The sequence below is a fragment of the Neolamprologus brichardi genome, chromosome 15 (genome assembly GCF_056152115.1).
Source record: "Neolamprologus brichardi isolate AB-2024 chromosome 15, ASM5615211v1, whole genome shotgun sequence".
Taxonomy (NCBI): Eukaryota; Metazoa; Chordata; class Actinopteri; order Cichliformes; family Cichlidae; genus Neolamprologus; species Neolamprologus brichardi.
The window spans coordinates 28712453-28735500 of NC_142118.1; the positions used below are offsets into that span (position 1 = coordinate 28712453).

The following is a 23048-nucleotide window of genomic DNA, read 5'->3' on the forward strand; positions in this document are numbered from 1 at the left end:
TAAAATAAAGGATGGTATGAGTTTTTAAAAGCAGAATAAAAGCATTTAAGACTAAACTATATTTTGTCAGTGATGTTACATTATGGTTGAATTTTGTGTCTCAGCGTGGGTGCCAAATTAAGGTAGGTGGGATGTTTTTCCAACATTAAAACAATTAGAAAACGAAGAGTTTTCAACCGGTTTTCCAGTGTTTTGCCTTGGTATTTATTGCTTGTCTGTGATAAGGCTTCCCAGTTATTTCACCTTCTGTCTTAACTGTCGTGAAATATTTCCCCCCTGAAAATGATGTTCTTCTGAGTAAAAACAAAATAAAAAACATTTTTGAAAGAAAAAAACAAACAAAAAACAGTTACTGAACACTTATTATGACTTTTCATCTTACATCACGAGCATGCTCTAATTTTAGGACATATACTTATTGGCCGCTTTGATAGGTACACCATCCAACTGCTAACTAAACAGCCATTAGACTGCTGATCCGCTTGGATTGTTGTGTATGTGCGTGTGTCACCATCTAGTGGCTGATTAAACTGACTGCAAACAAGTTAACTACCTTCGACAAGATTGTGACAGTTGTTTAATTTTCATCTGAGTCATTGGGTGGACACTTTGGATGTACATGTCACTGGACTGTGGGAAAAACCAAAAGAAAACACTCCTGTGTTCTGACCATTTTTAATTTACTGAGTATATCTGTGCATTGTTGCATGCATATACGAGCTTGTTAAGTCAGTCTCAGCGGATTTTGGTGAAATGAACAAGTGCACTATAGGAGAACACACACGTAAAAAAGCTTCAGTGGAGGTAAAATGTTATTTATTATCAGAAATGAAACAGTACAAAAGGAAAGGTCTGAAAATGAACTTATACAAAAAACATGTGCCATCAAGATTATGAAGTGGAGTAAAGGAACATACAGTAACACAGTAATGTTAGTGTGCGTGTGTGCTTCACACTGTGGACTGGAGGAATCAATCTGATTTGTTTATTTATAACGGGTGTTTGCTTTAATTGAATGGACGTTTTGGTCATACTCTTGGTGGGAGTGAAAAACAAAAACCGACAACTTCTACACAAAAAGCACACAAACGTGTCAGAAAGGAAAAAGACTGATGATATGGGGTTTCTACCATGCATTTGGTCATTGCTTTGCTGAGCTAGAGATCACAGAAATCTTATGCTGCTGGACAGGTTCCAACACTGACAGCTCCGCTGACCAGGACCGCTTTGCTGAAGTTTACTTGGCTGTTGTTGATTGTCAGGTTTCTCATGCAGCCCACATAGGCCTTCCTGGTAGCAGCACTTTCTGGAAGGAAACCATCTGAGAGGAGGTAGAAGGCATTATTAACAGCTTTATACCGACAGGACAAAATCAGGAGGAGCAATTGTCACCAGCTCACCTGGAGTGCCACCAATAAATACAGGCTTTCTGCTATCTGTGGAGCTGGGGCTCAGAGGTCCCACCACATGGTTGATCTCAGAATCCACATCCAGCTGGACAACGTTGGCATCCCGTATCACTGAAACCAAACATTACAGAACACTTTCATTAAACATTAAACTTGACTAGCTACTGTAAAAAAAAAAAAAAAAAAAATTGATTTTTTTTTCATTATGACACAAAATGTTTTGCCTCCCGCCCCCCACAACCCTGAAAAGGATAAGCGGAAGCGAATGGATGGATGGAGACAAAAAGAGTGACTGAGCCCATTAACTCATTCCTTGACACAGAAAGCTATTTTCAGTCAGTCTTTTTGAAAACACAGGCCTCGCCCCCTGGTGGTCTTTAAATAGAATGCTGGATTAAGGCATTTGTGTGTTTATTCCTTTTTCAGACGTGGAAGACGTAACATTGCACATACAATATACAATGTCAGATTATTTTTCAGAGAGTGATGTTAGTGTGACATTAACAGTGCTGCCACAGAACACATCAGTTCTGAATAATAAACCTACAGTGTGATCACAAAGGAATTCTTACCGGTAATTTTGTGCCAACTGCCTGAACACACTCCCTGTTTTGGTGACACCTTTGTGAAGAACTCACGAGTCCCATCATTTACAAGAACCACCACCTGCAAAAACACTAATGCTATAATCTGTCTAGAAGACGACAGTTCTTTTGAATGAAAAAAAACTTCATTTGAACCAACACGAATGTGTGTATTTTGTGTAAAAACGTACCGCTCCTTGATGAATGTACACAGTGAAATAGTCATCTGCTGAGTGCACATGTAGTAGCACCCCTGATGCCACACGAGGGCGCACCTCCATCACCAGCTCAAACCTCGGTCCCAGGTTGAAAGAATCGTCTGAATTAGGAGGAAGATGACGTGAGGTCTGAGTTATTCTTATTTATTATGGCCCCATAACCCTTTAGCTACGTTCATCAGTTATTCTGAGGTGGGTGTGAGTGTGAAATCATTTGAGTCATTGAGTTTCTTAGGGCTTTCAGCTTTGCCTTTTCCTCTTTTGTGCTTCTTTAACACTCACACATTTTTACCACAGCTGCACTTAGGCTATCGAGTTCCCTCAGCCAGCCACACTCTCCTCGTGAACACGAGAGAGACTGTGGGCCTTGTGAGGCTAATGAACTGTGTAAGTTAACAGATGCTCAGTCTGCAAACAGTTGCAGATAGTGGAAAAATATATGTGGTGTTACTCACTGTGAGAAGATTGCACAAAACTCTGCATACAACATATTTCTAGGTTACAGAAAAATAACACAGATATTAAATTGCTAGAAACACACCCAGGACAATGTATCCTCCTTCTTCTGAGAAGTATGTTCCTCCCTCAGAGACTCCATCAAAGCATGGAGTGACCCCAAATGTGTCTGCCACAGAGGAGAGCTGCTTTCTATCAAGCTGAAGGTTCTTTATACAGCCAGTAAAGCTGTATGCAGAGTTTCTCTGAAGATGAAAGATAACAAAAAGAATGATTAATTAAGATAATCCACACAGAAACAAACCTAAAAAGGCATCACAGAATATTTTAAAGAACTACTAAATAACACATCCACTTATCCACAGTAGTTCTCATATACTGATTTTTACTCTAATGTACTAAGTACTGAAAGTGCTTTCTACTACAAGCCTCAGTCACATACACATCAACACACTACTTTTACTCTAGGTGCTCTGTCTAACATTCATGCACACTTTCACACTCCAATGAATGCATTGGGTTCAGTTTCTTCTGTCTTGCTCAGGAATACTTCAACATGTAGGGTGGAGGAGCTGGGGACCGAGCCACTGACCTTTCAGTAGACAAACTATAATGGTAGAGTAGAGCTCTACTTACAAGCAACACAACAAACTCCTGATCACTACAGTATATTTGAGGACCCTGCAGCTATAGCCCTATTTGGTCTGGTATGAATAGTGGCTCTGTATGGCTAATGACGGCTAATGCTGAGCAAAGTTTAAGTGAATGTAGCTGTGCAACCTTAGTGGTCTGTTTGATAACTTTATGACTCTTCCCTTATAAGCTTATCTTATGTAATTTCAGCATTCAACAGTAATCCCCACATTTGACCATAGTAGTTGTCATATAAGCTGTGTTTAAGGCCGCATTAAGCAATATTTTCATAGTAAGACTGAGTCATTTGGTGACTTTATGCAATGTACAAGACATTGCTTTTAGGGTCACACCCCACAGAGAATTATCACCTCACACATTTTATCAGCTTACAGTGAAATGGAGCTAGTACATCAGAAGAATGCAGCAATTATTATTTTAAACTGTTTGCTAAAGTCATTCTTATTCATCAGGAACGATCTCTGAGTGCCTTGTGCTCCGCCCACATCTGAAAAGCAGCCAATTTTTGAACAGTGGGATTAATAGGAAGGAGAAGGGCTCCACTATATCAGCTCCAATACTCAAAACTGAGAGGAAACCTTCTTTCTTAGGGTCACAATAGTGGTTTCCTCTTGTCTGTGGGAACAGACAGGGCTGGATGTCCACACATTTTCCGGACAAACATAGGGCTATAAATAAAGTCCTTTATAAGATTCCAGTTGTCCCATTTTTTTCTGTTGTTTAATGTTTTCCACATGGCAGATTTTGACTTGTACCTGAATATTCTTCTGGGCTCTCCCGGCAGGAACTCCTCCGACATAGAGGGGGCTGCTGATGTGCCAGGAGACGTTGTTTCCCTGAACGCTGTCTTCCAGCATTGTGAGCCCATCAACTATTAACCGCCCCACATTCCCGTAATGGCTAAAAATAACCTTTGGGATGAGAAAAGGTTGTCTCTTACATAAACAAACACTCATGCTGGCATAAATATAAAATTCAGTGATGGAACGAATTCATGAACTTACACTGTGCCAGGCACCATCATTGTATTTGTCTTCACTTTTGATTTTAACTTTTTGGTCTCCTACACTAAAAGTGTACACAAGTTTCCCATGGGCCAGAAAGAGTGCCATGAAATTGTTCTCTTGGGCATCAGATACATAAAAGATGAGGCCAAAAGATGAGTGGGTCTTCATTGACAAGGAGAAGTGGGACCTGGAAGAACAAAGATGAATTTAATCACACATGGAGACACAAGAATATGTGCAGCTTTAAGCAGACATGACACTGAGGTTAAAGTTCTTGTCTTGATCTACCTCTGAGAAAGGGAGTCTGGGAAGTCTGTGTAGTGCTGCCTGCTGTTGGCAATGCTGCTGAACCGGAAGGCGTGGTGAATCGATTTGGGACTTGAGGAAAGAAAGCAGGACTTGATGTTTGGCTCTGCTGATTCCTGGTCATCACTTCCTAGCTCAGTCAGCACTGGGGGGAGGCTAGATTTATCTCTGGTGACCTATGAGAACATTTATTAAATATCAGGTTATCAGTCAGCCCAAAAATGTTTGTAGAACACATTCATATTTAACTAAGGTCTGCTGTATGTGCTATTTTCACTTCACCTTTTGTGACTGTTTGCTTCCAGAAGTGTTAGCCCTGTGCCTTAACAGCAGTGCAGCCGGGGGTCGCTGTACAGGACAGCCCTCCAGGGAAATCTGGACCTTCTCTGGGTATCTCTTAAAGTCCTCAGGCTCAATGTCCCGGTCTAGTCTACAGTGACATGGCAGAAGTGTCAAACACTCTCAACACATTATTCATTGAATAGACTGTATATAAAAGATGAAAGCAATAACCATAATGTCACCTTTGGTTTCTGCAAGCGTTTTGGCTCCCAAAATATTGTGAGTTGTTTTTGGGGTTTTTTGTTATTATTTGGAATAGCCAGAAGTGAATATGATTTATATGGATGACAGGAGGAATTACTAAGTTGCCAGCTAATGCTATCAATTCTCCAATACACAATTCTCGAATTAGTGCCACATAACAAACAAAACATCAGTTTTCACTCATGTCTTTATCCTGTCTTCCTTCTCTCACCTCAACTGGCTGCGGCAGATGGCCGCCCCTCCCTGAGCCTGGTTCTGCTGGAGATTTTTTCCTTTCCACTGTCGCTAAAGTGCTTGCACATATGGGGTCATATGATTGATGTTTTGCTGGGCCATATCATACCGTTCACGGTAATACCGGTATAATGTTGGGCAACGATAAGAAAGTGAAATATCGCGATAGAATTTGGGTAAAACGCGCATGCGCAGTGCCTTTGTTTTCATACGCACATGGTGGAAAAAGAATGGCGGCGGTGACGGAGAATGAGAAGGGCGAAAGCAGATCGTTGAATGAAACGGATGAACCAGAAGTGGTTTGTAAAAATGCTGCAACTTCAGTGGTGTGGAACTGGTTTAGCTTTCGACCGTCAGACACACAACAAAGCACTATTTTTGGTAGAGCATGCTAGCGGGCCGTTGTCATTACCGTGTGGCACACTTAAAATCAATCCTTTGAGTTTTCTGAAAATCGACAGTGCCCCTTATAATCCCGTGTGCCTTTTGTATGAATTCTGGTTGTGTTTACTGACCTCGAAACGATTTTATGTGGTACACAGCACTCGAAAATCAAAAAAAGGTATACTGGTGATAAACTGAGCCGATTCTGCTATGCCTGGTGCATGGGGAAAAACTATCATTATGCTTTTTGTGACATTTTTGTTTGGTGGTGTGTCGTGTGATTTTTCTAATGTGAAATACGTGTTGTGGCTCCAAAAGGTTGGGAAACACTGATTTATCTATCTAGCCATGAAATGGCTTTTTAAAATTTACTTCACTAGGACAGTGGAAGACACACAATGAATGGTCTCAGGGCAGATTCAAACCAGGTGTCTGCATTAACCTCACAATATATTTGTCACTTACTCAACCGAGCGAGCTAAATGAACACTCTGCAACACTACTGCTTTCACCATAGATGGTAGAATTACCTACAGGGCCCGCTATACGGTTTACTTAACCAAACTGTAAACATGTTTTTTAATGCTGCTCAATATGGTAACATGCATTTGTTTTGGCAATTTTATATTTGCTAAATTTTTCATCTTTTTAGCAGCAAGCTCCATCTCCTCACAGTTTAACTTGAAATAACATAACACCCCCTCTTCTACTGGAGAGAGGGGGTGACTTACCTGTTGATGTAGGCATAGCTGATGCAGCCCGTGAAGTTCTTGGAAGTGCTGCTTGGAGATCCTCCATAGTAGAAAGTCTTCACCTCAGAATCGTATGACGATCCCGCGGCTGATGTCGGCCGCTTCTTGAACTGCTTGTCTTCGTCATCCACCAGCAATGAGTACCTGAAGTAAGGAGTTGAAGCCCCTCAGAAGATTTTCTTTAGTTGTTGATGCGCCCCTTTGGGTGCAGGGGCGTTTGTGACCCATGTTTATAAAAGGATCACCAGATCTTATCAGAGATGCAGGGATCATGCGCTGCACTAACGTGTTGTTTTATTCTCGTGCTGCTGTTCTTATTTGTTGTTGCATTGCCCAAAGTTGTTATTTTCCTGCAAGATATTGTCTATGCCACATGCAGTGTACCACATGCTGTAATTGTTGAAGATATATAAGGTCTGCTGAAATGTTACATATGTGTGCTTTCGGTCTTTTTAGCTCTAATATCCTCATATTTAACATTTTTGACTAACTACTATCAATAAACAAGTAAATTGATATAATGTGATCATTAATAATGTTTACTAAATGACAAATGCATTTGCAACTTTACAGTAATCCAGATGATGTCCATTGATCATGTTTAGAATACTTATTTTAAAGCACATATTAGCTGGTGGATGTAGTGGCTGTGGTGTCATTCTTTTACTGGTTAGTTGTGTTTTTGCATTCACATTTGCTATGTGTTTGGAAAAAAATGGGGTTTGGATTAAACTGCAACAAGCTGTGACTAAGATATTTCTATTTACCAAAGCATTCTGACGTCTTTCAGAACCTAGCAATTTAAAATATTGAGATAAAATAATTTTTGTATGACAAAAACCATGATCTAAATGTAATTGTGTAATATTACTGAGTAGAAAAACAAACAAACAAAACCCACCGTTAACGTGGTTAAGTTCCTATATGAAGGTTCATCCATTCTTCTTTTGAGACTTTATTTAAATGTATATAATCGAGAGGAAACAGGATGTGGAGCCTCAAAGACTAACACAGATGTGCACCAGAAGCAGCTGCCAACAGTGAAGTTAAATACTTACTTCTGATTGTTCACTGAAGCCAGTAAGAAGTGCGACCTTCCATCATTGTATTGTTTCTTGTGTGATTTGACCTTTACGCCTCTGTTGTTTAGGACCACTGCGCCATTCTCCAGGGAGATACTGAACTCGTCAGACTGAAGCAAAAGAAATTTTTTTTAAAGCAAGACAACGCTGCTTTAACATTGCAAAAGCATTTGTTTTGCATTTGAAAATGCGCGTCCTAATACGCAGTAAACATGTATGTACATGTAGGTGTGTTTACCCCTTCATTGTGGTAGAACAAGAGTCCGCTGGGCTGCAGTGTTCTGAAGTTGAGTCCGCCCTCAAAGTTGTCAAACGGTGAAATCTTTGCTGTGGAACCGAGGTAACTCTTTCCAGAGAAATAAGCTTTGCGCGACATCTGTCAAGACGAAAACACATTTCAGTGACTTATATGGGCTAAAGCTGCTGGACTACACTCTATCTTGTCTGTGCAGATGTTTACTATATTTGGTATTGGTTTCAGAGGGACACATTGCATTATCACTTAAGATGTGACGTGGTAGATGCACAACTTACAAAGGACTCCTCTGGGCAGCCGCTGCTAATACCAATGGTGCCAGGTTCTTCCAGCAGGTTGAAGTCTTTTCTCTGGAACTGGAATCCTTTCACACAGCCCTTCAGGCCAACCACAGAGGACAGCTCTGGCCTGTGGGAACACATATATTTCAAATTTAAAGCTGCAAGAAACAAAGTCAGGAAGTTAAAAAAGAAAACTCTATCTACTCCAAAAGTTCTGCTATTAGAGAAGAAGGTGCAGTCTCCGGAAGCAACTGAGAAAAACTAACCACTTATTTAAAATGACATATTATGCAGTTATTGTTGGAGATGGAAAGCAACTTTCTGGCCATGTGATGAAATAAGTCAATTTTTAAATGATGTATTAGCTTTACATATTCTACAAAAAGCTGTTAACAATAAGAATATAGATGATAAAGAATAGAGCTATTTCCATTTGGAGTAATTTATAGTTAGCTGGATGGCTATATCTTGGGACTTAAATGATAAATACTATTATTCTTTGTTTGCATGTATGTTTAGCTCACCTGGATTTCAGGATGCTGGAGGGAGCTCCACCTATGTAAATATCTGCGAAGGGCAGGGTGGTTTTTGGGTTCTCCATGGACTTAACATGACTCTTATCCACCAACAGTATAACCTTTTTTGACTGATGGTAGATCACTGACACCTGAGGAAATGTCCCATCACAGACAGTTATTGTAAGACATTCGCATTTTTAACTTGGGATTATTTAAGAGTTTTAATAAAGACACAAAAAGCTACCTCGTGGTATTTTGCATCATTTATTTGCAGCTTTGCTAAGTTGTTCTCTAAAAGCTTTGGCCCATTGCTGAAGCCAAAGTCATACATTAGACGCAGGAGGCCGTTCTTTAATTCCAAAAGAAAGAATTTATCCTGAAAAAACAGAAATGAAACATATTTATATTGGCCTTATACAATTGTCATAAACCAGTTACTGATGATCATTATTACAAGGTTTTTTTATGAGAATAGAAATGTTGGCAGTTGACCTGCTTTACAGACGGGTAGCACATGGGTAAGAAGAACTAAAAGCTTTCGAGATGTGAGACTCTTGTTAGTTTTCCAGATGACTTACCTCATTGGCCATGAGGAAAAGTACACCATCACTTGCGATAGTTCGTACTGAAATATCAAATCTTGTGACAGCACTAAACGTCCCCCTCCTCTCAATATTACTGATGAGTGCGTAGCCTTTTCCATCAAATAGGTAGCTTGCAATGCGACTCTGTGAAAATGCCAACTTGTACCTGAGAGCAGAGTTGGAAACATGATTTGGTACCTTAGACAATTTCAAACCATCTATGTGACAAATTACGTTAAGATACATCCCCTGAAAATCAGACAGGCTAAATATGAACTTAATGTTTGAGATGTCAAAAAAATGTCAGATTTCTGTAGCAATGTTCAGGTAAGTTGTGTTTAAATTATACAATGGGTGTCAATGCTTGTTGAACTTGTATATTTTTGCCCTTGAGACCCTTTGACACATACATTTAGCCATGCAAAAGTTTACCTGGGACACGGTGGAGATGTGGTTACATTTATTTTGTGAGTCTGTTTGAAATTGTAAAGACTGATGACATCGTTGTTCATCGATGACAATTCAATACAGCCCACGAAAGGTGCAAGGATCAAAGGAGGTGGAAGCTGGTTTGTAACAAAGAAACAGTCACATGTCAGATTTCTAAAAGAAAGAAAGATTTCTTTATATTGAAGAAATGTTGTAATTTACATTACCTTGACATCTGGTGGGACACCCCCAACAAAAAACACTAGATCTTGGGGGTCAATGTCAAACAAGGATTCAGTGCCTGGAGCTTCACCTTTCTGGATAAACTTCTGTTCATCAGTGGAGCTCTGACTTGGGATTGTTAGGAAGACTTTTCCATGTCTGCCCAGTCTGCAAGCAAAGATCTGCAAGTTACCACTGTGACCTCCTCCTAGCTTGAACTTCATGAATGCTATCTGCTTAGCTTTCTCAAAATTTGCTAATGCACAACAAAAGTTAGCCACACTAACTGTGATGTGTGTTAGCAGGATTTCCCTTGTGTTTTGAGGAGAAAGGAAACCACTGGGACCAAGAACAAATTTTCAGTTCCTTGTCAAGATCGGTGCATTAGTAACTTATATAGCAAAGATTTTAAATATAGCCCAACAATATGTATCATTCTATGACTCTATCACGCTCACCTTCTTGAGTGAGTGTGAAGCCAGAAGGTGCTCTAGCATATGGGACATTTTTCCTGGACTTTAAATATTTGGATATAAATGGCCCCATAGTGCTGCTACTGTTCAGAAACTTCACGTGATATATGTATATAAATTTTAGTTAGTTTAGTTTCAGGTGTTGAATCTAGCCCCAACTGGATCCTAACCCTATATTTTATTACATACTTCAGTTGCCTAGGATTATAATCATTAGTACTGGGGTTGGGGTCACCTCTGATGACGATTTAGGCTTTAGAAGTTTCAGTCACTTTTGTGTGCTACAACAAATCTGTATGTATGATTTTCAAATAATGCCTAGCACAATTAAAATGGCAACCACTTTTGGTTAAAGATTTGGGTTGCTTTTTTTCTTTTAGCCACATAAATTTGAGTGTTTCAAAGACATAAAAAGTAAAAAAAAAAAGGGGGCAAATGATAACCCAAAACCCAGCCTACCCCAACCGTAACTACAGATATGCTGCCACTGATCATGTGGCTGTTAAGAGGTTCATTTACCTCTCTATTTTGACGTAGTTGAAGACTGCCGGCCATTGGCTGACAGGCTTTGAACTCAATGGGATCTCAATGTCTTCACCTCCAAGTTTATAGACAAACACCAGGATGTCATTCTTGGTGGCCAAGCCCATGTAGTCTTTTACACCCTGAAAGCAGGAGCAGCAGAAAACAGAGTGTTCATTTTACTACCAAGACTTTCACTGTTTCATTTTAAAACACTTCAGCATGTTATAATGGTGGTACGAGTTTCGAACTGTGTGGTGTTGCTTTATTTCAGTGTACAGTGGTTTCAAAAGCATAACTATGCATCATTTGTGACCAACTACTGCTGGGCCTATTATTCTACAGTGAAAAACATCACTGCATAGATTACAGTGATGGTAAAATCACCAAGGTGAAGCGCTGTTAAAGAGAACAAAGAGGCCTCACATTGGGTATGTTGTACTGTTTCTATACCCTGGCAGACAGGGGAAAACAGTATTTATGTAAATGAACTTTGAAGGCACACAGATGCACCATTGTCTCAGGCGTCTCTTGGACATCTTTTGAAGGGGGCAAATGGGTGCTTTCAAAGCCATTCAAAGCCATTTCTGTTCTCATGATCACAACATGCTATTCATGCACACAAGCTCCTTTTCATCTTTGAAAGTTGGCATTTATTTTATCATAACTGATGACCCAGAAAGAGAAAGGAACAAAATTTATTCTGCCTGGATTCCTCACATTTCTGTCTCCCAAGTACAGGATGATTCGGTCCTCTATGGGATCCTTGTCAGGGTCCACCCTCATGAATAAACTGATGGATGTCATTGTCTTCAGTTCTTCCAAATTGCTGTGAGGATGAACCTCCACTGAGGACTGTCCGTTAAATTTCATGGAGACCTGGACCTGGGGCAGAAAATAAAGGAAACTGAGTTCTCTTTGTTTAGCAATTATCATCTTGATATCTGACAGCAGAACGTGAATTTAAAAAGGTTTACAGCTTCATAATGACTGGTGTGAAAATTTTAACTGGAGTAGTGGAATGGAGTAGAAGAGTTTTATTAACTAGAAAAATTATAGGGAAGAATTTTGATAGTCAAGAGGGGATGCTGAAATACTACTTCAGAATTTAAAATGAGAACAAAGCTAACACGTCAGGTGTGTGGACAGTTTTTACTTTTCTTTTCTTTTTGTAGTGGTCACCTGTGTAGACATGGTAAGAAGAAATTTCATTTCTAAAATTTTAAAGAAAAACAAAAAATAAGCAGAAATACAGAAACCATGTGTGAAAACTATGTATACCCAATGATTCAATAGATTATTATCGCATAGAATTTAAGCCCACTCTTTTTTTTCTTTTTACAATGTTCCCTCAGTTGACCGATGTTTGCATCTATACACAGTTCACTTAAGGTCTGACCACAGCATTTCAATTGGGTTGAGGTCTGGACTTTGAGTCATTGAAATACTTATTATTTTCTTTTTTTAGCTGTTGTAGATTTGTTGTGTGATGCAATTATTGTCCTGTTTCATGACCGAGTCTCTGCCAAGTTTTAGCTATTGGACAGGCAGCCTCACATCTGACTCCAGAATACGGTGGCATACAGAAAAGTTCATGGTCAACTGGATGTCAACTCGTGGTCAACTCATGGTCAGCTCGATGACTAAGGTGCCCTGCTCCTCTGGCTGTACAACAAGCCCAAATAATTTCTCATGGGAAGTCTACAGAGTCAAATATTTGCCAGTTTTGTCAATGTTTTAATTTATGCACACACAAATGTTTAAGGTGCAAGGAACTTGGATTGTTCTTATTAACTAATATCAATTCCTCTAAATATTGTGGTATAACAACATTTTGTTTGATTGGGCCTTAGTTACAGGCTAGCTAAAGCTAACCTCAATGCTCCTTAATTATCATGATCATATATCATCATCTTTTATATTCTCTTATTAATATTTTGTTAGCTTTATTTAGTCTGCAACTACAGTTTGTGGTTCTGCTTTCTGTTTTTGTGTTGTATTGCTATATTTACTATTTTACTATTTTTATTTAATAACTTCACTCCCCCCCGTCTTTTAGTCCAGCAAAACAATTTTTTAATTGAAAGTGTTTAAAATTTTTTCAGATAAATTTTTACAATTGACTGCACCATATGGCATGATTTTAAGCAACTTTATACTAGCCACAGCTGCTGCAAGCCACTTTAAAATCCACTTCCAGTCCAGCTGATCCTTATGTAATTTGCCTAACTGAATCAATGTGATGTTGCTGTTCTCCCTCTTTTGTCTTTTCTCCTATGGCTCAACATGAAAGGGTAGGAGGGGTGCAACAACAGAGCCATGTCATCAAATATAAAATGATTGCACATGGAAGTCAGTCATCCTTTGCTATAGTGGTAATGACTAAATTGGGATATCATTACTAAGTGTGTCAAAAGGAATGAACGAACTTTCTTGGCCACACTCCGGGCCTGGGCTATGAGCTCTCTGATCCTCATGATGTTGGTGGTCACGTTGTTGACAGGCTTCTTATCCTCAACAACCTTCAGCTTGTCCAGCAGGGTAGGAACAAGCAAATGCAGGTTCTCCACTGCCAAAAAAATAATGAAGAAAAATCAACTTTAAATGTGGTGTGGAAAGGAACTGTAAGTCAAAAAAGCAGATAGGAATAACAATAGCTAACATGAAAACCAGTATAGTGTGTTCTACTCATTAAATACAAATCATAAAATGTAGTAATTTTGATATATACCTGCTTCCCCTGCAGAGGCAACAGCCTGTTCATAGGCAGCTGTGGAATATTCGTTATTTTTCATGTTGTTGTTCCACTCCTCTACTTTGCTGCTAATGGGGGTGATAGATTGAAGAACTTCCACTGAGCGATTCAGAGTCTCTGAAGCCACTTCTGAGGTAAACTCCAGACGTTGTGGTGTTCTGTCTGAAAATTAGTGCACATTTATAACAAACTGCAAATTTGCATGTTTAGCAACTAAAGGATTCAGTTGATGGAGATTTCTGCCAATGTCCTCCTTAGTCCTGATAATGCAGACACTTTAAGGTAAAGAACTAATTTGGGTCCGTATTGCCAAACTATGGGAAAAAAATTGCTATGGCCAAAACAGAGAAGACATATCTGTGACATGAGGCTGTCCGTACGTATTTTTAAAATAGGGGAACAGAAATTGTGGGTGCATGTAGCTAAATGAGTTACTAAACCATGCACACAGACTAGGAAACTGCACAAACCTAAATGCAGAATTTTTGGATGGAAGAAGAAAAGATTATCCTTTGGACAAAGTGGGCCATATGCTAGGTTTTTTATGCTAGCTGACAACAGATCACGATGTTGTCATAGTTTATTTGAGAAGGCTGTAGTTAAAGTAGTTTAATATCAAAATCTGAACATATTGTTCCTAGTATGCATTCCTGACAGAGGTATAGTATTTGTTTAAGTAGCAGAGCGTATCGGTCAAGCCCGCACCCATGTGTATATGCAAGCTTGAGTTTCACCATTTCACAGTTTCATCAAAGTGGCAACTTTATTCAAGTCAGACTGGATTATAGAATAAAAGGTCTGACCATTTTAGCTGAATTTCAACAGATCAAGTTAACTGTGAATATCCTCTATTGCTCCTGTAGTTCTGTAAGGCCTATATCTCTGATTTTCAAAGAAAGCTACTTAAATTTTAGCTATATAAAACCCCTGGGGGATTCATACATCGGCTGACTTTAGGACCAAACCACTCAAGTAAAAGAACTTTTTTTTTGTGTGTGTGTTATTTATTTATTTATTTATTTATTCGATCACATATTCAATTGGAAAACCTAGCAAGGCCTGCCCTGTTAGCTATTCCAACTGTTCCAGTTAGCTATTCCAACTGTTCCAGGCCTCCTGAAACGTATAAGAAAAGTATATTCTTACCTGTTTGGAGTTCACTGATGTCCTGCACAATTTCTGAGAGTTTTTTCACGTTGTTTTCCATGGTCTCTTTGGTCTCCTCAATGTATTTTAGCTTGTCAGTCACCTCATGTTTTAGCTCTGTTACAGAAAAATGTATTAGACAACAAAAATACTATGAACAGTATACAGCTGAAATATGACTAATATGTCCGCAATATATAATTCTGTTGAGATCCATACCAATTTGCTCTGAATGCAGTGTGACAGATTCCTTGAAAACATTGTCACTCTGTGTTATGAGGTATTCAAGCTGCGCATTGATCCCACTGGTGGCCTAAAAGACAGATGTATGAAGAAAAATAACAAGGACTGATAGAATGTTGAATGCAGTAAATGAATGCCTTAAAACTGCATGATCTGACATACATCTTCAGCTCTTTCGGATAAGTTGAAGGTGGTGAGTGAGGTGATGTTGGCATCGTCAACGTATTTCACTATGTTGTTGTAGACGTTGGCAGCAGTTATAGCCCTCTGTACAAAGCCATTGGCGTCACTCTTTCGCAGGTCCCTGGGGGAGACAGTGTGATTCATAGTCTGCTACCTCAAGCTCAGTGAAACTGCAGAGCAGAACACGGACTGCTGTCACTAGTTGCACTGCAAGACAGCAGCGTCAGAATCTGTCCACTCTCTGGAGAGCCAGCTGATTCCTCCTCCACAATGCATATATGACATCACTTAACAACTAAGTGTGTATTCCATATGTTTATCATTGTTACCAAAAAACATGCAAAGAAACTGTATTATTCTAACATTTTATATATGATAGAAATTAGGAAAAACTTCATAGGTCACAAATAAATACTATATGAAGCATGAAATGTTTAATACGTTTAATAAATGGTTCCTATCCGGGCAAAAGTTTACTAAAAGCTACTATGTGCAACTGTGTGCTACATAGGTTTATTTCAGATGGATGTCTCACTCTTCCAGCTCATTGGCTTGTCTCTCCAGCGCCTCAGCGTGTCTGTCAGCCTTCTGAACCAGATCTCTGTCAACCAGTGAGAGGCGCTCCGTCTTCTCTGTCAGCTTTTGGCTGGCGCCATCAATTGCTGCATGGTACTCAGTCACGTTCTGTACACAGATGCGCGCGCGCGCACACACACACACACACACACACACACACACACACACACACACACACACACACACACACACACACACACACACACACACACACCTCAATTACCTCGAGACGTGCTTTCATGTTCCAGCCTGTAACATTCAGTAATCTCTGTTTAGCTGGTAACTACTGTAGGTACCAATATCAGAAAAGATTTTTTAGCTTGAGATTATTTCAAGTCCAAAAAGCTACAATATATATATACACACACACACACACACACACTTGCTAACATTGTTACTTTCAGATTATTGTAATTCCCTCCAGAGTAACTTAATACAGAGCTACTTGACTAAAACAGGAAAGCACTTTGAAAATGCTGCTTATTCAATTTTCTTTCCAGCAATCCATAAATTGCTTCCAAATCAAATTGCCCAGCAGTGCAATGTAACACAGACCAGGTCAAGCCTTAGGAATCATTTCTGGAATGAATTCAATTTAATCCTTGGGATATTGGGATATTACAACCCCATTTGGCACCGTATTAGATTATGCTACCTTGGTGTGATACATAGCCTTTGTTCAGTAGGCCATAAAGAAACCTGACCATCATTAAAAAAGTAGGGCCTGAGATATTTTTAGTCTCATCAGACCGTAATTTGCCTCACCTTTCCCAAAGCGTCCACCTCAGCCACAGTTCTCTCTGATTGGGCGATAAAGTCTCTGGCTGCTTCCAAAGTGTCGTTGACGGTGTCATGGTTCTCCATTAGCCTCTGCAACTTCACCTAGGATGCAGGGAAAGAAAGAGAGCACCATTTGGTTTTTTTTGTTTTTTTTTTACCAGAGTCCAGTACTTCTTGGAGGGTTTGTTTGTTAGATATTCTTAACATGTTAAAATTCTAGGCTTTCCTGCAGATTCTGAAGAAAATACTGCTAATAAGTGCCAATATGTGATTATCATTGAATAGGTTTACAAAAATACATATAAAATTCACAAGAAGATTCTAAAGATTTTCCTGTTTAGTCCTGTTTAAAGACTAAACAAATGTTAAAGTGGTTATAGAGGTCAAAAATCAATGATATTCCCAAAGACTTTACGTCAAGTTTTGAGTCGGATGCATTTTTGAAATAACTGCTTTAAAAAGACTAAAGGGCTAAGACACTTCATCACTGGCTTTACTTTGGAAGCAATGTTAATCTTTCATATGCAGTGTAGAAGTATTTGTGTTTGCATATATTTTTGTTGCAAGTAATTTTAAATGTCACATAGTTAATAGCTATACTATTTAATAAATAGTCTTATTTATTGGAATCATAATATTTATGCTGTTCCATTCAAGCAGTATGTTAGGCATGTATGTTACAGATAATAGATTCAGCATCCACACCCCACTTTTAATTTGACTGCATGACTGAGTATTGCACAGGGATGAGATCATCTGATTGGCTGTGGTCAACCAGCAGCATACAGCAGCATACTGGTGTCGACCAGTCTGCTGAGGCTAGGTAGAGCCCTGGATTAGGAGAGGCTCTGTGTTTGGCTAGGAAGCTATTCATGGCAGACAGCCTGATCATGGAGATCCCCACTCCTGATAACACGCATGCTCACAAGTAACCAAATGTCCAACAGGAGCTGCTCTGCTACATCCCTGGATTTCGATTATGACCACATGTTTTTATGTTGACTAATTAAAATTTAGTCGACATAGCTTGATAAAAAAATGGTTAAAGGTTATGTCCTTTGTTCTGACCAATTAAACTTTAAAATTAATTTTAGGACTCATAGAAATCCCTCAGTATCTGGTCTGAAGAGGAGAGATATTGGGCTATTCCATCTCAAGTCAGCAAATGTTTACATTTTCTGCTCAACCATCTCTAAATTGCCTAGAAGTTTTATGGAGTATTCACTAGTTAAAAAAAAATATTTGAGCACACACTTGCTAACTAACTTCACATTGCAAAAAGCAACTAGTGACAATGTCTGAATACATATGGTTATATTTCATAAAAATGCAAAAGAAAACTTATAATATTAATATTAACTAATAATATTTTTTTTAACATGAAATTCTTAGTCACAAAAGGAAGGAAATTATATTTTAAATCAACTTTCATGCTGGATTGAACAAACACAACAAGTTGTATTGTGGAAATATCTCTAGATAGTGTGATCTGAATGGAACACAATTCTGGAATTTCCAAAGGGTATTTTAACTATAACTTAGAACATAGTTTTGTTAATTACGGACACATTTTTTATTTTTATGACCTTTTCCTCTCCTCTTATCCAACCTCTCAGGGCAGATGGCTGGCCTTCCCTGAGCCTGCTGGAGGTTTCTTCCTGTTAAAAGGGAGTTTTTACTTCCTGCTGTCGCCAAGCGCAACAGTAGGTGTCATCTGATTTGAACTGAACCTACTCTACGACTCTGAGACCTACTGCCCTTGAGGTCTCTGATAATTCAAGTAAAGTGTGAAATATACTAGTTGGCATTACAATGTCATGACAAAAGGGATCGTTTATGCAAGTAGTCTTGCAATGCCAAGCTGTTATGACAAACAACAAGATCCATTCATTCCAACTGAAATAATTTTAAACATTTGCTCTTTCATACAATTGTGTGATAGGAACTTTATAGCAGTGGGAGATATTGCAGATGCGTCAAGATTATAATGAGGAAGCTATAGAGTAAATGCTTCCCAGATGTTTAAAAAAAACAGCCCCGCTCTCGGTCTATTCAACATGTACATTATGTGCATCTTAGGGTTTTTGCAGAGAAGTGTTTTGTTTTTTTTTTTTCCTCTTGGGAAAAGACTTGGCTGGGTGCATCATGAGAAAGTCAGTCAAGTTTGTGTGGGTAGGCTGTGGATATTATCGTGGGAAAAACACTTGCATTGCAATGTTGCTTTTCCCCCTGTGCAGGCCCCCTTCTAATGTAACTCCCACAGATGGTTTTAAGTTTCTGTTCTCATCACCTAAATACCACAGTAATAGAGTTCTCTGACATGACCGGCAAAGTACAACCAGATCTCCTTCTCTCACTGCTCTTTTGCAACTGTGCATTTCGGACTAAGGACACGCTGTACTTCTGTCTTTAAATGCCAGGTACTAGTGTGAAAAATCACAACTCAACACTGTTTGAAGTATTCTGAGTTGAAAAAAGGAAGAAATAAGCCATTCTATAGAACAAAATACTAACAGAGAATCAAACATAGCGTAGATGGGAGAGGGAAGTAGGGCACTGTAAGAGCTGAGGGGGGTCATGGGAAATTACCTCATGCCTTTGGAATTTGAGGACACTAGCTCGGTTCTTATTCTCCGTCTCGTGCACATTGCTGTCTGCTTTCGCAAGAAAGCCTTGAGCTTCTGACAGTCTGCCGGAAAAGCGGGACAAGACCTCTCGGACAGACGGGAGGCGGCTGTTTGTGATCATCAGCTTCTTTTCCAACTGCCGAATGCGGCCCAGCACTGCAAACACGACCAGAAACATTAGCTGACATTTCATCACCACTGCTAACACATTGGAGTGACTCAGGGTGCTGTTTTTGTAGAACTTGTGAGTCTTTTCATCCACAGCAGTTATATTGTAAATGGTAAATGGACTGATTCTTATCTAGCTAATTTTTACTCTATCTGAGCACTCAAAGCGACCTGCTACATACATTTGTATGCATTATGTGATGCAGCAAATGTATTCTTTTAACCTTTTAACATCTACCAGGTCATGACTGAACCACTGAACCAGTCTCTTACATACATGTTTGGCCTTACAGTTCTCCTGTGGTATGATTCCATTGGGCTATAGGGGGTAGGTATGAACCCAACCCGATACCTTAAAAGGTTGCCACCATTCAACTCGATGCTAAATAGTTAAGGCCACCAGCCTGTTTTGCACATGTGCATGTTTACAAAAAATGTGCATGCTTTGAATATCAAAATAATGTTCATATAATGTCGCATCTCCAACCCTTGCTCACTACAGTGTAATAGGTATATAGTGAGGTAATCATGTGCAGGTGTTTGCTGTGTAACTGTTGCGTGTCTTACAGTCATGGGCCTCTGTGGACTCGCCAGTGGCGATTGGTTCTCCTGGAGAAAGGTCTATTTTCCTCATCAAAGCCACTATTTCCTCAGCGTCCGCTGAGCTCTTTCTCACCACCTCAGGATCCACTTCCTGCTGGATACTGTACACCTCCCAATCGTGGATCATCTCTGTATGAACGTGTAACATCAAAACCCAGTTAAGCTAGGTAAAATACATTTAGACATAGCACACAATTTCACTATTTAATTCACCGGACACAGCAACAAAACAGGCTTTTGCGTTTGAGAGTTGTTCGATACCTTCAATGCGTATGTTTAGATCAGTCAGATTTATGCTGAGCTGTTCAGCGAGTGTGAAGGTCTCCAGTGTGTCATTATCCAACATGTTCCACAGAATGTTCACCACACTTTCCTGAAAAGCCACAAATAAAGAGATAAGTCAAAGCCTAAAATCAAACATTTTAATAAATGTAAATAAATGTAGCATCTTAAATGCTGTGACAGGTTATTATTTATAAAAGCATAAAAATATGCGTTGGGAAAGTATGACCTGCAAGTTGAGTAATATAATTTCTACATTATTGTAAGTGAAAAAATAGCCAGACTGCAGACACACAAACACTAGCTTTAAACATCTAAAGGTTTGATGGTGCTCACCGATTTCCCTAGCTCTCTGATGTCCAGTACCACAACATCTGTGGCCTCTTTCAGCTCCTCAGTCTGGGCCTGCACTACAGACGACTTGTTTCTCCAAACTCGATACCCAGTCTGAAAGGAAGACAGGAGTGAAGTAGAAATAATGAAAACTCACTGCAGGAATTCATGCATCAGAATTTAAATAGCAGCATTTCTGTCTGTCTCTGTAGAAATTTCTTACATTCCACACATTTAAAGCTAAAAATGTAAAGGAAGCTACAACTATCATAGAGCTAACATTGTAATATGTTTGTGCAAAAATAAAGCCGAACTATCAGAATTAATTTGAAGGTGAACTATGAACAGAAACTGAATGTTGTGGGTGTAGTTGCTAATTCTTGCTAATTTGGTGCTATGCAAATTGTATTATTGTAGGGTCTTTACCTTACAATATTGTTGTGATGTGGCGATATATAAATGAAATTGAAATTGAAAAATCAAATCAAAGTTGTGAGGTCGAAAACCAAAACAATGAGCTTAAACAGTGATGCTACTGAAGCTAAAATCCTTCATACATTTTTGCGGCAACTGTCAAGCTGCATGACAATTCTTAGATTCATCAGTATGAGCAATGTACTTCCAGCACACAAACACTTTTGCACATTATATGTATAAAAAGTTTTATTTTATCTTTATAGCAGTAATACATGTAAATGTGCATGTACCTGCAGTTGATGAGCAGTATAGTTGTAGTATTTCACTCTATCGTTAGCAGCAGCACCTGTGGTAATGTTCAACACTCCAACTTTTAGCTGGTCCAGTGTCTTATTAGAGTGCTCCATGTCTTTAATCAGATGCCAGACACACTGATCACAAGCTAAAGTCAGGAAAAAGAACGAAAAACCCAACATGGATCACAGCTGTTCACATAATTTTCCTTTAGTTAGTGAATTTCTGCTGCTGTTGTTTGTTGCACTTACTGATGTTGCACAGGTTGACCGTTGAAGACTCTGCCAGGCATCCTCCTGTATGCATATCACAGAAGCCACTCTCACAGTCACACTCTATTAAAAAACCCCAACAAAAACAGACACTTCATTCAGTTTCAATTTTTCACCAGCTGGAAACAAGACATTAAAATCGGCAGATGTTCACTTGGCTTGAGGCCTGCACATCTGTCTTGTGGTTTCTTTAGTGTGTGACTCCTTATTTAAGCAGCTGTGTATGTATATAGATTTGGAATTGGGCGGTGATGTCATCCAACTCTCACAGTGATAGTCACTGGCCACAGAGACTATCAAAGCTTCCAGCAGATGTTCCTCTGACATCATTAACACCCGAGGTCGAAAGTAAGAAAGTAAAACACTTACTGTTACTGTCCCTACATTGAATCTTGGACGTCTGTGCTTTACTTTACTTTGGATTCCTTACTTTTTCCGAAAAGCCTAATTACTATTAGGTTTAAGACTTTTGAGGGGAATACATTATTATGTCCAGCACCTACACAACAGATTAAAAAGGCATAAAAAACACATCTAATTAATGATGTCAGTCCCCTCTCCCATGGGATCAGGTCCCAGTGTGGACTTTTAATTAGACTTTTAAAATTTAAACCGGCCACAGCAGATGGGTCTGTTTCTATCGAAGGTTTTTTGTTAAAAGGGAGTTTTTCCTTGAGCGTCGAGGTGGCTGTTGAAAAGTAAAACTGAAAAACGCAACACTCTTAACAGCTCAGCAATATCAAAAAATGTGAAAAATTTATATTCAGTTAAATTGGTATTTTTTAAAAATATTATTATATTTCAATTTTTTACCAGAATGTTTTTAAAAACAATTTTTATTTCTACTTAAGTGAAGAATTTGTACTTTTACCACATCCAATGAACATTAAAGCAACAGTGGGTGTGGGAACATGAGCATTCAGTGCAGTCTTTTCCTCTGGGAATCTACACTGAATGTTTTTAACAAATGCTGATTATGTCAAGTTATCTGACCTACTGTGTACAGGCAGATAACTTACTCTGGCAGCCAGAAGGGCTATAATTCCAGTATCCTGGGAGACAGCGCTCGCAGTAACGACCTCCAGCCCCCGGGCGACATGGACAGCTGTGGGTGAGAGGATGGCAGGTGGACCGGAGGGAAGCTGGCCCACAGTCGCACCTCCGGCAGCCCTGACAGCTGGAGAAACCCGAGTAGCCTTCCTAGATTACAAGAGTGAAAAACAGTGTTAGACTCCAGTTATTGGGCTCTTCCAGTTCATTTTGAAGCATGCTCTGTGCATAATATAAGAGATAAATGCTGTGCTCAATGTTATTGTAAGGGTCAAAATACAGTTCGCAGTAACTACTGTAGATCTTAGAAAAAAAATGTAGGCAAATCATTCAGCTGTAACTGCTTCCATCTTTTTTATGTTCTCACTTGAGAGTTCAGCTGCTTTCATCTGCAGCTTTCAT

At 39.2% G+C, this 23048-nt stretch overlaps 1 protein-coding gene across 1 annotated transcript in view; it reads right to left on the minus strand.

Moving 5' to 3' along the window:
* Nucleotides 1–798: 798 nt before the first annotated feature.
* Nucleotides 799–23048, minus strand: part of lama4 (laminin, alpha 4) — a 36582-nt gene continuing 14332 nt past the window's right edge. The window contains exons 7-40 of the mRNA XM_006796237.2: nt 22616–22796; nt 21576–21659; nt 21321–21472; nt 20617–20727; nt 20260–20371; nt 19963–20127; nt 19190–19383; nt 16586–16702; nt 15780–15928; nt 15224–15365; nt 15038–15131; nt 14819–14935; nt 13649–13834; nt 13347–13486; nt 11638–11802; nt 10915–11060; nt 9928–10090; nt 9704–9837; nt 9266–9437; nt 8932–9063; nt 8694–8836; nt 8167–8296; nt 7871–8008; nt 7609–7742; nt 6530–6694; nt 4917–5064; nt 4617–4810; nt 4326–4515; nt 4077–4232; nt 2753–2912; nt 2185–2312; nt 1982–2075; nt 1401–1520; nt 799–1321 (exon numbers count right to left, since the gene is read on the minus strand). Of these exons, the coding sequence (XP_006796300.2) occupies nt 1176–1321; nt 1401–1520; nt 1982–2075; nt 2185–2312; nt 2753–2912; nt 4077–4232; nt 4326–4515; nt 4617–4810; nt 4917–5064; nt 6530–6694; nt 7609–7742; nt 7871–8008; nt 8167–8296; nt 8694–8836; nt 8932–9063; nt 9266–9437; nt 9704–9837; nt 9928–10090; nt 10915–11060; nt 11638–11802; nt 13347–13486; nt 13649–13834; nt 14819–14935; nt 15038–15131; nt 15224–15365; nt 15780–15928; nt 16586–16702; nt 19190–19383; nt 19963–20127; nt 20260–20371; nt 20617–20727; nt 21321–21472; nt 21576–21659; nt 22616–22796 (4902 nt within the window). The 3' untranslated portion in view covers nt 799–1175. The remainder of the gene's footprint in view (nt 1322–1400; nt 1521–1981; nt 2076–2184; nt 2313–2752; nt 2913–4076; nt 4233–4325; nt 4516–4616; nt 4811–4916; nt 5065–6529; nt 6695–7608; nt 7743–7870; nt 8009–8166; nt 8297–8693; nt 8837–8931; nt 9064–9265; nt 9438–9703; nt 9838–9927; nt 10091–10914; nt 11061–11637; nt 11803–13346; nt 13487–13648; nt 13835–14818; nt 14936–15037; nt 15132–15223; nt 15366–15779; nt 15929–16585; nt 16703–19189; nt 19384–19962; nt 20128–20259; nt 20372–20616; nt 20728–21320; nt 21473–21575; nt 21660–22615; nt 22797–23048) is intronic.